At 45.0% G+C, this 14,309-nt stretch overlaps 1 protein-coding gene across 6 annotated transcripts in view; it reads right to left on the bottom strand.

The window, feature by feature from the left end:
* Positions 1-14,309, bottom strand: part of DENND5B (DENN domain containing 5B) — a 209,941-nt gene that overhangs the window by 20,227 nt on the left and 175,405 nt on the right. For all 6 annotated transcript variants that reach the window (XM_055280097.2, XM_055280095.2, XM_055280099.2 and 3 more), the window contains 3 exons: positions 13,016-13,144; positions 8,819-8,940; positions 855-1,000 (listed from right to left, as the gene is read on the bottom strand). In XM_055280097.2, the coding sequence (XP_055136072.1) occupies positions 855-1,000; positions 8,819-8,940; positions 13,016-13,144 (397 nt within the window). The remainder of the gene's footprint in view (positions 1-854; positions 1,001-8,818; positions 8,941-13,015; positions 13,145-14,309) is intronic.

Raw genomic sequence — 14,309 nt, 5'->3', positions numbered from 1 at the left:
TTTGTTTTGTTTTTTGAGACAGAGTCTCACTCTGTCACCCAGGCTGGAGTGCAGTGGCACAGTCCTGGCTCACTGCAACCTCTGTCTCCTGGGCTCACGTGACCTCAGCCGTGCAAGTACCCAGACTACAGGTGCATGCCACCATGCCCAGCTAATTTTTGTATTTTTTGTAGAGATGGAGTCTCACCACGTTGCCCAGGCTGGTCGTCTCAAACTCCCGGGCTCAAGCAATCTGCTCACCTTGGTCTCCCAAAGTGTTCAGATTATAGGCATGAGTCACTGCGCCTGGCCAAAAGGCATTTTTATAGAATTACTCTATAAATGTCACCATGTGGTCTAAAACCCGTAAGCAGATGCTTGAACCCAGGAGGTAGAGGTTGCAATGAGTGAAGATCACACCACTGCACTCCAGCCTGGGCGAAAGAGCAAGACTCTGTCTCAAAAAAAATCCATAAGCATGAATATCAGCTCTCCTGTCCTTTTGCCAAAGGATGACCAGGTTTGGGCAGAAAGCATTTTACAGTAGGGAGGAGAACCACTGTGGGGAAAACATTTATTTAAATATTTCCTGCTTGCTAGGATCTGTGCTAGACCCTGAAAATAATGGGAGGGGACCTGGAAAGCCCCAAAGCACATCATTACAAGTGAAAAATAGAGCTTAACAATGAAAATGCAAAACAAATCAGTATAAGCTGCTTAAGACAACTTCAGACATATAATCACAAAAAGGATCCTGCACGCTTTGAGTGTTCCTCTATTTTATTTGATTCAAGGAAAAATGAAAAAGCCAGACAGAATCATCTGTAAAAGTACATGTGATACATTCTTCTAGGAAAGGTATTAGCTGAACCTACCTCAAAGGTCATTTCGAGGAGGTTTTTGGGAATCTGCATTACTCCTGTGTCTCCTAGCTCTCCTGATACACAGATCCAAGGGTTTGATGTGATTATTGCATTGCTCAGCTTTTTGATTGGGATGATCACTGACCTATATGGAATCACTGAAAGAAAAATGCAGAAATTAATAAAAAAGCAGGAATAAAATTCTCCTTATAACAAAATATATATTAAGAACTCCTGTTGGTTTTCACTGATAATTTGCTTTTTATGATCTATCAAGATGTACTTACACGAAAAGTTGAGACCATAACCTTTCAGTCTAGAAAGACGAGATCTAGTTTGCAAACCAGAAGTCTCAATACTCATAGCAGTGGTTTTCACAGCATGTATATCATCATGTATGTATGATGCGTATATCAACATTAAATGTATGAACAATCTCAAGCATTAGTACGAGAATACCTAAAGATGTGAACATTGACTGTGTATATTGTGTTTTCATTGCTTAAATTATCTTAAAAATTAATTTTGTACCAAAATTGAGTAGAAATGAACATGATTACTGATATGGTTTTATATAAAAAGAGGGGTGGATGACTTCTTGGACAATATTGAATTTCTTGGGCAATGCTTTAAAGCACTGCCTTTCAGAACTTTCCCGTCCCAAGTTTACAGCACAATATGCAAAAACCACAAATAATAAACAATGGCACCTCCACTCTGGACATATCGTGAAGTCTATAAACCACAACTTGGAAAGCTATTAAGGTGACTCACGTCCAAGAGGAGCCTGGGGAGGCTCTTCCACAGACACACCACTAGATGTCACTGCCCTATCACTGTCCTTTGCTCAAATGTGGAAGCACGAGAGGTTAGACGTTATGTATGTCCTCCCTTCTTTTTCTTTTTTTTTTTTTTTTTTTGAGATAGAGTCTCACTCTGCTGCCCAGGCTGGAGTGCAGTGGCGCAATCTCAGCTCACTGCAACCTCTGCCTCCCAGGTTCAAGCGATTCTCCTGCCTCAGCCTCCTGAGTTAGCTGGGATTACAGGTGCCTGCCACCACACCCAGCTAATTTTTGTACTGTTAGTAGAGATGGGGTTTTGCCATGTTGGCTAGGCTGGTCTCACACTCCTGACCACAGGTGATCCACCCACCTCGGCTTCCCAAAGTGCTGGGATTAGAGGGGCGAGCCACCGCGCCCATCCCTCCCTTCTCTTTTTAAAAAATGGGGACAGGGCCAGGCATGGTGGCTCAGGACTGTAATCACAGCACTTTGGAAGGTAAAGGCAGGTGAATCACTTGATGTCAGGAGTTCAAGACCAGCCTGGCCAACATGCTGAAACCCCATCTCTACTAAAAATACAAAAAAAAATTAGCTGGGTGTGGTGGTGTGCACCTGTAATCCCGGCTACTTGGGAAGCTGAGGCAGGAGAATCGCTTGAACCTGGGAGGCAGAGGTTGCAGTAAGCCGAGATTACACCACTGCACTCCAGCCTGGGCAACAGAGTGAGACTCTGTCTCAAAAAAAAAAAAAAAAGAAAGAAAACGGCTAGGTGTGGTAGCCTTTAATCCCAGCACTTTGGGAGGCCGAGGTGGGTGGATCACAAGGTCAGGAGTTCGAGACCAGCCTGACCAACATGGTGAAACCCCGTCTCTACTAAAAATACAAAAATTAGGCTGGGCGCGGTGGCTCACGCCTGTAATCCCAGCACTTTGGGAGGCCGAGGCGGGTGGATCACGAGGTCAGGAGATTGAGACCATCCTGGCTAACACGGTGAAACCCCGTCTCTACTAAAAAAAAATACAAAAAATTAGCCAGGCGTGGTGGCAGGTGCCTGTAGTCCCAGCTACTCAGGAGGCTGAGGCAGGAGGATGGCGTGAACCCGGGAGGCAGAGCTTGCAGTGAGCCAAGATAGTGCCACTGCACTCCGGCCTGGGTGAAAGAGCAAGACTCTCTCTAAAAAAAAAAAAAAAAAAATTAGCCAGGTGTGGTGGCACACACCTGTAATCCCAGCTACTCAGGAGGCTGAGGCAGGAGAATCGCTTGACCCCGGGAAGCAGAGGTTGCAGTGAGCCGAGATCGCGCCATTGCACTCCAGCCTGGGCAACAGGAGTGAAACTCCGTCTCAAAAAAAAAAAAAAAAAAAAATGTGGACAGGGCCAGGCATGGGGGTTCATGTCTGTAATCCTACCTAGCACCTTGGAAGGCTGAGGGGGGCAGATCACTTTCGCTCAGGAGTTCAAGACCAGCCTGGGCAACAAAGTGAGACCTTGTCTCTATACAAAATAAAAAAAAAAATAATTAGCCAGGTCTGGTGGTACCCACTTGTAGTCCCACCTACTCAGGAGGATGAGGAGGGGGGATCCCTTGAGCCAGGGAGGTCAAGAATGCACTGAACTCTGATCCCACCACTGTACTCCAGCCTGGGCAACAGAGTGAGACCCTGTCTCAAAACAAAAAGGGGGGAGATGGTTTAAGCACATAAGCATTTTTGTCCATCACAGCCATACATTTGTTTTTTTTTTTTTTTTTTTTTTGAGACGGAGTCTCACTCTGTCACCCAGGCTGGAGTGCAGTGGCGCAATCTCGGCTCACTGCAAGCTCCGCCTCCCGGGTTCACGCCATTCTCCTGCCTCAGCCTCTCCGCGTAGCTGGGACTACAGGCACCCGCCACCACGCCCGGCCAATTTTTTTGTATTTTTAGTACAGACGGGGTTTCACCGTGGTCTCGATCTCCTGACCTCGTGATCCGCCCGCCTCGGCCTCCCAAAGTGCTGGGATTACAAGCGTGAGCCACCGCGCCCGGCACATTTCTGTTTTTTTGTTTGCTGGGTTTTCTAGAGACAGGATCTAGCTCTGCCGCCCAGTCTGAAGTGCGGCAGCCCAATCAGCGTTCACTGCAGCCCTGATCTCTGGGGCTCAAGCAATCCTCCCATCTCAGCCTCTCCCGTAGCTGGGACTACAGGTGCACGCTACCACACCTGGCTAACTTATGTATTTAGAGTTTCACTCTTGTCGCTCAGGCTGGAGTGTAGTGGCATGTTCTTGGCTCACTGCAACCTCTGCCTCCTGGATTCAAGTGATTCTCCACCCTCGGCCTCCCAAGTAGCTGGGATTACAGGCGTCTGCCATTTCGCCCGGCTAATTTTTGTATTTTTAGTAGAGAAGGGGTTTTCACATATTGGCCAGGCTGGTCTCGAACTCCAGAACTCAGGTGATCCACTGGCCTCAACCTCCCAAAGTGCTGAGATTACAGGCATGAGCCACCGCGCCCGACCCCTAGCTAATTTTTTTTTTTTTTTTTTTTTGAGACAGAGTTTTGCTCTCGTTGCCCAGGCTGGAGTGCAATGGCATGATCTCGGCTCACTGCAACCTCTGCCTCCCGGGCTCAAGCGATTCTCCTGCCTCAGCCTCCTGAGTAGCTGGGATTACAGGCGCCCACCACCACGCCCAGCTATTTTTTGTATATTTAGTAGAGATGGGGTTTCACCATGGTGACCAGGCTGGTCTCGAACTCCTGACCTCAGGTGATCCGCTCACCTTGGCCTCCCAAAGTGCTGAGATTACAGGCATAAGCCACCATGCCCGGCCCCTAGCTAACTTTTTAATTGTTCTTTTGTTGAGACAGGGTCTCACTATTTTGCCCAGGCTGGTCTTGAACTGGACTCAAGTGATCTTTTTGCCTCGGCCTCTCAAAGTGCTGGGACTCCAGGCATGAGCCACTGCACCTGGCCTGATTTTAAAATTTTAAAGTTTTTTTTTTTGAGACAGGGTCTCGCTGTCACCCAGGGTAGAGTGCAGTGGCACGATCTCAGTTTACTGCAATCTCCACCTCCTGGGCTCAAGTGATCCTCCCACCTCAGCTTCCCCAGTAGCTGGGACCAGAAGTGTGCACCACTACGCCCAGCTATTTTTTTTTTTTTGAGACGGGGTCTCGCTCTGTCGCCCAGCCCGGAGTGCAGTGGCGCAATCTCGGCTCACTACAGGCTCTGCCTTCCGGGTTCACACCATTCTCCTGCCTCAGCCCCCTGAGTAGCTGGGACTACAGGTGCCCGCCACTGCGCCCGGCTAATTTTTTTTGTATTTTTAGTAGAGACAGGGTTTCACCGTGTTAACCAGGATGGTCTCGATCTCCTGACCTCGTGATCCGCCCGCCTCAGCCTCCCAAAGTGCTCAAGAGATCTGCCTGCCTTGGCCTCCCAAAGTGTTAAGACTACAGGCATAAGCCACCTGCCATGTATGTATGTATGTATGTATGTATGTATGTATGTATTTTTGAGGCAGAGTTTCACTCGGTCTCCCAGGCTGGAGTGCAGTGGTGAAATCTCGGCTCACTGCAACCTCTGCCGCCCGGGTTCAAGTGATTCTCCTGCCTTAGCCTCCCAAGCAGTTGAGATTACAGGGGCTTGCCACCGTGCCTGGCTAATTTTTGTACTTTTAGTAGAGACGGGGTTTTATCATCTTGGCCAGGCTGGTCTTGAACTCCTGACCACATGATCCACCCACCTAGGCCTCCCAAAGTGCTGGGATTACAGGTGTGAGCCGCCACACCGGGCCACTATTTATTTATTTTTTGAGAAGAGCCGCCACACCGGGCCACTATTTATTTATTTTTTGAGAAGGAGTCTTGTTCTGATGCCCAGGCTTGAGTACAGTGGGGTGATTTCAACTCACTGCAACCTCTGCCTCCCGGGTTCAAGCGATTCTCCTACCTCAGTCTCTGGAGTAGCTGGGATTACAGGTGTGCGCCCACCATGCCCAGCTAATTTTTGTACTTTTAGTAGAGACAGGGTTTCCCCATGTTGGCCAGGCTGGTCTCGACCTCCTGACCTCAGGTGATCCGCCACCTCGGCCTCCCAAAGTGCTAGGATTACAGGTGTGAGCCGCCATGCCCAGCCATTTTTTTTTTAAAGTAGGGTAGAATCAATATTTGTTGCTATCCTTGGGATTTCTGCCCATTTGATCATAAGAGGGGGTATTAGAAGCCCTCCTTGAAAGATCTACAAGTAGGATGAAAAACATTTACTTAAGAAGGTGCCTAGATACAGCCTCACAGTACGAGCTCATGGTTCAGTGCACTCTTAGATGAGGAAAACAAATGAGATAAATGGTTCATTTCCCTAATTTTACATAAAAGACTTTCTTTATGTTAGGTGAATAGTCTCCCTTTGTGTCCTTTTATTTTGGCTTTAGGATAGGAAAGTGTCAGAGAAAAGGCCATCCTTTCATGGTTTAGTAATCATCAGAATCAAATGGGTTTTGAAACTGAAAGCAGAAGAGGTTAGTGTAAGACTTTATTTTAGCTGCCAGAGGCTTTTCTCATTTCTTGCATTGATAAGAAAATCTGCAGAAAAAGGCATGTTTAGGGTCAGCAGTTCTGTGGCTGCAAAAGGCTCACAGATGCACAACAGTGATTTCATAGTTTAAGTATGAAAAAGCAATATGATTAAATTTAAAAATTTCTTTCATGAAGAATTTCTCAAATTGAAAATTACTCAGATGAAGAGAAATCTGCAGATATAAGGAGGATTTTAGGAATCCTCTACTGCTACTTCTTATTTATTTAGAGACAGAGTCTCATCCTGTCACTCAGGCTGGAGGGCAGTGGCGTGATCTTGGCTCACTGCAACCTCTGCCTCCCGGGTTCAAGTGATTCTCCCACATCAGCCTCCTGAGTAGCTGGGACTACAAGCATGCACCACCACGTCCGGCTAATTTTGGTATTTTTTGGTAGAGATGAGGTTTCACCATGCTGGCCAGGTCAGTCTCGAACTCCTGACCTTACGTGATCCACCCGCCTTGGCCTCCCAAAGTGCTGGGATTACAGGTGTGAGCCACTGTGCCTGGCCTCTTCGATTTTATTTTATTTATTTATTTATTTTTTTTGAGATGGAGTCTTGCTCTGTTGCCCAGGCTGGAGTGCAGTGGCACAATCCGGCTCACTGCAACCTCCGCCTCCCGGGTTCAAGCAATTCTCCTGCCTCAGCCTCCTGAGTAGCTGGGATTACAGGTGCCCGCCACCACACCCAGCTAATTTTTGTATTTTTAGTAGAGACGGGGTTTCACCATGTTGGTCAGGCTGGTCTCGAACCCCTGACCTTGTGATCCACCCGCCTTGGCCTCCCGAAGTGCTGGGATTACAGGCGTGAGCCACTGCACCCGGACCGATTTTAAAACTGTATATAACTTTTTAGTTTCTTATGCCTGCAGTAACCTAATCAATGAATAGTAACTTGACAGGCGTTACAGGATGGCCTAATCCCCATTCCAATTCCCTTTTCCTTTGTCTGCTGTTACCAGAGACTGGAAAGCCAAAACCTACACTATTCTGACCAGTGAAATGTTAGTGATATTTATTGAGATTTTTTGGAAAACTATGTCTTTCTAGCACAGATCCTGCCCCTCCTTGGCACTCTCTCCTTCCTGCTGGAAGGTATGCTGAGAAGAGGCATGTTGAAACCATGAGGTAACTAGCACACACAGAGCACGTCTAAGGGGAAAAGGACAGTGAGCCTGGGTCCGTGACAGCACTGCCCACTGCCTACTTTGAGACCTTTATTATGTAAGTGAAATTACTATGCTGTAAACCACTGGTTTTCAAGTTTCTGATACTTGCAGCTAAATGCAATTCCTAATTGATACAAGTAAAAATTCTGCAAAGGAAGAGGACCCACTGCAAATAAGAATTAGCAATGAAGGAAAGAATGAATGCTATCATTCGGCTTTCTATAAAAAATGCATCTCTTGGACAGGCTCAGTGGCTCACACCTGTAATCCTAGCACGTTGGGAGGCTGAGGTGGGTGGATCACCTAAGGTCAGAAGTTTGAGACCAGCCTGGCCAACATGGTGAAACCCTGTCTCCACTAAAAACACAAAAATTAGCCGGGCATGGTGACACACGCCTATATGCAGGTGTGTGATTTGGGAGGCTAAGGCAGGAGAATCACTTGATCCCAGGGGGCAGAGGTTGCAGTGAGCCGAGATTCCACCACTGCACTCCAGCCTGGATGACAGGGCCAGACACCATCTCAAAAAAAACAAAAACAACAACAACAACAAAATCTCCAGGTGCAGCGTGGTGGCTCATGCCTGTAATCCCAGCACTTGGGAGGCTAAGGCAGGTGGGTAACTTGAGGCCAGGAGTTCGAGACCAGCCTGGCCAACATGGTGAAACCCCATCTCTACTAAAAATACAAAAATTAGCCGGGTGTGATGGGGTGTGCCTGTAATTCCAGCTACTCAGGAGGCTGAGGCACAAAAATTCCTTGAACCCAGGTGGTGGAGGCTGCAGTGAGCCGAGATCATGCCACTGCACTCCAGCCTGGGTGACAGAGTGAGACTCTGTATCAAAAAAAAAAAAAAAAAAATCTCCAATCAGCATTTCCTTCGAAAGTTGAATGATGTCCAATTGCATAAGTTTATTATTATCACACAGATACTTTGAATTTATGTGTTTTCGTTAAGATATTGAAATATTTACTTAATAAAACATTCCTTTTCACATCTATTGTAGGTAACATTTCCTATCAAAGACTGGGTTTCTTGGGAAGAAATCTCTGAGTCAGAAATTAGCATGGACAATGCTGCTCCTGGGACCAACATGTGAGAAGGAAAGCAGGATTGGTTAAGCAAGATGTTAAGCTTCAATGCAGTCTCAATGAAGTCCTCATCTATCTGACCCCCTGGTGAGCTCCGGGACAGCCCTTTGTTCAGTTATGGGATGCTGGCTGGAACTGGCAGAAGGTATCATCTCCAGTGAGGTACTTTTTTTCAGTAAGGCGTTCTTCACAGCCTGACAGCCAAGGGTTTCCTGTAGCACTCCTAGCATTTGGGGAATATCCTTTATTCCTAAACAGAGATCTGGGGGTATGTTACAATGTCACATGTACTACGGCATATCTTGCATTAAAAAATATAAATGCTTTTATTCCATTAGTCACCTCAGTAACCCTTAACAGTCAATTCTCTAGACTTACTGATAGTGGTGAACACACTGGTGAAGCAGAAATAGTCCACGGCATTGAGAGAAAGAAGGTGGTAAAGAAACTGCTCTCTTTCTTCTTCGCAACGTAGAAAAGCATATCGCTTATAAAGCTTCCTAGGAAAGGGTAAGACAAGCACAAGACGGTAGTATCAAAGAAAAAAAAAAAAACAGTAGTATCATGTATTTTTCGTGCTTTTCATTATGTCTTTTTTTTTTTTTTAAACAGAGTTTCTCTCTTGTTGCCCAGGCTGGAGTGCAATGGTACAATCTCAGCTCACTGCAAACTCCGCCTCCTGGGTTCAAGTGATTCTCCTGCCTCAGCCTCATGAGTAGCTAGGATTACAGGCATGTGCCACCACGCCAGGCTAATTTTTGTATTTTTAGTAGGGATGGGGTTTCACCATGTTGGCCAGGCTGGTCTCAAACTCCTGACCTCAGGTGATCCATCTGCCTCGGCCTCCCAAAGTGCTGGGATTACTGGCGTGAGCCACCATGCCCGGCCATTTTTTTCTTTTGTTTCTTTCCCATTATGTCTTCTTTTTTCCAAGATGGGGTCTCGCTATATTGCCCAGGCTGGTCTTGAACTCTTGGACTCAAGAGATCCTCCTGCCACAGTCTCCCAATGTGTTGGGATTATAGGCACGAGCCACTGGGGCTGGCTCTCATTAAGCCTTGACTAAAAATAAATAGCTCCTCTTAGACAAACACCTTTAATCTTGAAAAAATAGATTCATTCTATTGCAATTCATAAAAATGGATAAACAGTTAATAAAACACTTTTAACCTAACTAATAATTAAGGAAAAAAAATGCATCTATTTTATCTGTCAAACTAATAAAGACTTAAAAGTGATGACCAGTGTTGACAAGGAAGAAATGAACGCCATTCTCACAGTTGGTGAGACTGAAAATTTCAGGAAAGCAATTCAGGTAACAATTATTTTAAACCAATCATACCCCTTGACTCATCAATTTTACTTTTAGGATTCAGTCCTAAAGATACAGATGAAATGGGGCAAAGATTTCATTAAACACTTACATTTAAGCACCTTCCCAAGTGTTTTATAGGTATTAATACATTTAATTCTCACTCTATGAGGTAAGTCTATTAGTGCCTTTTTATTTTTTATTTATTTATTTATTTTTTTTGAGATGAGGTCTCGTTCTGTAACCCAGGTTGCTGGAGTGCAGCGATGCAGTAACAGCTCACTGCAGCCTTGACCTCCTGGGCTTGAGTGTGCCTCCCACCTCAGCCTCCCAAGCTGCTGAGACCACAGGTGCATGCTACCACGCCCAGCTAATTTTTTATTTTTAGTAAAGACGGGGTCTCACTATATTGCCCAGGCTGGTCTTGAACTCCCAGGCTCAAGCAATCCTCCCACTTTGGCCTCTCAAAGTGCTGGGATTACAGGAGTGAGCCACCACACCCAGCCTAGTGTCATTTTACAGATGGGGAAAAGAGAGATACAGGAAAGTTAAATATCTTGTCCAAGCTCATTCAAATACTAAATAGAGAAGGCAATATTTGAACACAAGCATTCAGATTTCAGATTTTAAACTCTTGTGATACGGTGAAACGTTTATGGTACACTGTTAAGCTAATAAAAAGGATGATATTGAATTGCAAATATAGTATATCCTAATAAGAGAACATGCATAGATGAAAAGTACAGAAGAAAACGTGAAATACTTAGTGTTCTTTATATAGCGGGATTGTAAGTGATTATCATTTTCCTCTTTGTACTTTGGCCACTATGAGCATAAATCACTTTTTTTTTTTTTTTTTTTGAGACAGTTTCGCTCTTATTGCCCAGGCTGGAGTGCAATGGCACGATCTCGGCTCACCACAACCTCTCGTCTCCCAGGTTCAAGCAGTTCTCCTGCCTCAGCCTCCAAGTAGCTGGGATTACAGGCATGTGCCACCACACCTGGCTAATTTTGTATTTTTAGTAGAGATGGGGTTTCTCTATGTTGGTCAGGCTAGTCTCGAACTCCTGATCTCTGGTGATCCGCCCGCCTCAGCCTCCCAGACTGCTAGGATTACAGCCACGAGCCATCGCCCCCGGCCTTTTTTATTTTATTTTATTTTTTGAGACAGAGTTTCACTTTGTTACCAGGCTGGATAGAGTGCAGTGGCGTGATCTCTGCTCACTGCAACCTCTGCCTCCCAGGTTCAAGTGATTCTCCTGCCTCTGCCTCCCAAGTAGCTGGGATTACAGGCATGCACCACGACACCCAGCTGATTTTTGTATTTTTAGTAGAGACGGGGTTTCACCATGTTGGCCAGGATGGTCTCGATCTCCTGACCTCGTGATCCGCCCGCCTCAGCCTCCCAAAGTGCTGGGATTACAGGTGTGAGCCACTGCGCCTGGCCAACAACTTTTTGTAATTGGAAAAAAAAAAAAAAAACCACGCCAGTTTTAAGAAAACAAGATCAGATTCACAGGCTATATGTGACACTTCATTCTTTATCAAACCTACTCTTTGAACATTAAGACTCATCTGAAAATGCTCCGGGGGTATGTAATCCAAGTGTGATATGTACAAATACAAAACTACAAAAAGCACTGGAACTCTAATAGGCTATCACGTTTGAGGTCTTTATTGAATTCTCTGCCTAACTTTGCTCCTGAGAAGTCAAAGTCCTTAGCCTTCAAATTAGCACTAATGTAAATATAAGGGCAATATATTTCATCCAAGACAGCTTCTTTTTTTTGTTTTTTTGTTTTGTTTTTTGTGTTTTTTTTGTTTTTTGCTTTTTTTTTTTTTGAGACAGGGTCTTGCTCTGTTGCCCAGGCTAGAGTGCAGTGGCATAATCTTGGCTCAAGTGACTCTCCCGATTCAGCCTCCAAGTAGCTGGGATTACAGGTGCATGCCACCATGCCCGGGTAATTTTTGTATTTTTTGTAGAGACACGGTTGTGCCATGTTGGCCAGGCTGGTCTCGAACTCCTGACCTCAAGTGATCTGCCCACCTTGGCCTCCCAAAGTGTTGGGATTACAGGTGTGAGCCACTGCACCTGACCTCGAAGAGGGTTTCTTGATAGAGTAAACAGAAGAAATTAAAAGTTAACAATTAATTGACATGTACTTGACTGGTTTCCGGGCTCTAAACCAGTGGTTCCCAACCTTTTTGGCGCCAGGGACCTGTTTCATGGAAGATAATTTTCCTATGGCTGTCGCAGGGGCTGGGGATGGGGAGGTGGATTCAGAATAAAATTGTTGCACCTCAGATCATCAGTCATTAGAGTCTCATAAGGAGCATGTAACCTACATCCCTCACATGCGCAGTTCGCAATAGGGTTTGTGCTCCTTTGAGAATCTAGTGCTGCTGATCTGACAGAAGGTGGAGCTTAGGCGGTAATGCTTGCTTGCCCTCTGCTCATCTCCTGCTGTGCAGCCCTGGTTCCTAACAGGCCACAGAGCAGTACTAGTCCATGGCCCAAGGGCTGGGAACCCTTGCCCTAAACTACTGAATGCAAGGCTCTCAGAAGAAGCCCTTCACTGGGACCTCCTCTCAGAACTTTATTATTTCTTTCTTTTTTTTACTCCAGGTTTTATCTTTGTTTTTTACAATATAATATAAGGTTTATATAAATTCAACCTATCTTTTGGATGTTACTGTCAGCTTGTGTGAACTAGCCAGCTTTTTGCCTGATTCTGGCAGAGCAATCCGGCCTTTTTTTTTTTAAGACAGTCTTGCCTGTCGCCCAGACTGGAGTGCAGTGACGTGATCTTGGCTCACTGCAACCTCCACCTCCCAAGTTCAAGTGATTCTCCTGCCTCAGCCTCCTGAATAGCCATGACTACAGGTGTGCGGCACCATGCCCTGCTAACTTTTGTATTTTTTGTAGAGACAGGGTTTCACCATGTTACCCAGGCTGGTCTTGAACTCCTGGACTCAAGTGATCCACCCACCTTGGCCTCCCAAAATGTTAGGATTACAGGCAACGGCTACCACACCCAACTGCAATCTGGCCTTTGTCTGTTAAATTTGGTGTGTCCTCCCCGAAACAATCAAGTATTACATCAAGACAGAGTTTTAAAAGCACATGCCTGTTAGATAAAGAACAATGCATGTGCACAGGAAACAGCACTTCATACTGAAGAAGCCACTTTGTCAGTTTATGCAACTTGCTTTGTATGCACACAGGTTATAGAAACAGAAATGTATCAAAGATGGTATCTTACTTGGTGAGTGGTTGGTTAGAAAGCAACTGCTTAAGATGCTGGGACAAGAGCTTCTTTTCTAGAGACAGTCTTATCCATGCCCGAGCTCGTCCAACATCAGTCTTGATCTCACTCATGTTTTGAATATGCCTAAAGAATAGTGGCAACAGCAAAGATGTAGATTTTAAGGAGAACCCTGACTAGAAAAGAAGTAAAGAGTGAACAGTACTGGGCACAGAAAGGTTCTTCTATACTTAAAGGGAGCAATGGATAATATACAATTGATGTTGATTAAATCTTTGAAGGTTCCATCTGAATCATGAAGTTAGTCTCACATCATAATTGCCATTACAACACAAGCACACGGACAATGTCGTAAGATAAAGCATTTAACACTTATTCACTCTTTCAGGCTTTATTATGTCCTTTTTGCAGACTCATAGATACCTATAAATAAGAATCTGGTTATTCTTGATGCTCCAAAAAAAGTAATGAAACAGGGTGAATACTCAAGTTTCTTTTCAAAATAACTGTTCTATAGCATAATTAAATATCAGTCACAACTTTAAACCACTGAATTACTTTTCAAGTTGCACTGGACAACATATGGAAAATATGAAATCTTACTTTCTATGGCATTAGAGAAAATAAGCCAGACTACATTGATAATCTTTAACTGGTTATTTTAAATTATTTTAAAATACAGGGTCTTGCTATGTTGCCCAGGCTGGTCTCAATCTCTTGGTCTCAAATGATCCTCTTCAAGCCTCAGCCTCCCAAAGTACATGACCCACTGCACTTGGATCTTATGACACTGCTTTAAACCCATACATTGTAAGAGTTAACTAAGTATTGTACCTAAAATATTTAAAAGATAAAAGCCTCTGCCTTCCTCATTCAATAAATCTGTGTTAGATATCTTGAAGTCTTCTAAAGATTTCTTAACAATAATTGCAAGTGATGATTCTCAGATCTGTATTTGCTTCAAACTAAATCTACCTGACTGCAATTGTTCTGCCACATATCCTGCCATTATTTGCAGATTTTTTCTTCTGTACCTTCTTCGGTGGGCAGTAGGTATTTAAGGGAGTTTTAAAAACTGAACAAAAGAAGCTATAAAATAGTTTAGGATGGGCACAATGGCTCACGTCTATAATCCCAGCCCTTTGGGAGGCCGAGGCGGGAGAATCACTTGAGCCCAGGAGTTCGAGGCCAGCCTGGGCAACATAAGACCCCACCTCAGCCGGGCAGAGTGGTTCACACCTGTAATCCCAGCACTCTGGGTGGCGGAGGCGGGTGGATCATGAGGTCAGAT

Source organism: Symphalangus syndactylus, chromosome 5, assembly GCF_028878055.3.
Source record: "Symphalangus syndactylus isolate Jambi chromosome 5, NHGRI_mSymSyn1-v2.1_pri, whole genome shotgun sequence".
NCBI classification, from domain to species: Eukaryota; Metazoa; Chordata; class Mammalia; order Primates; family Hylobatidae; genus Symphalangus; species Symphalangus syndactylus.
This window is presented reverse-complemented; position numbering and strand designations above follow the sequence as displayed.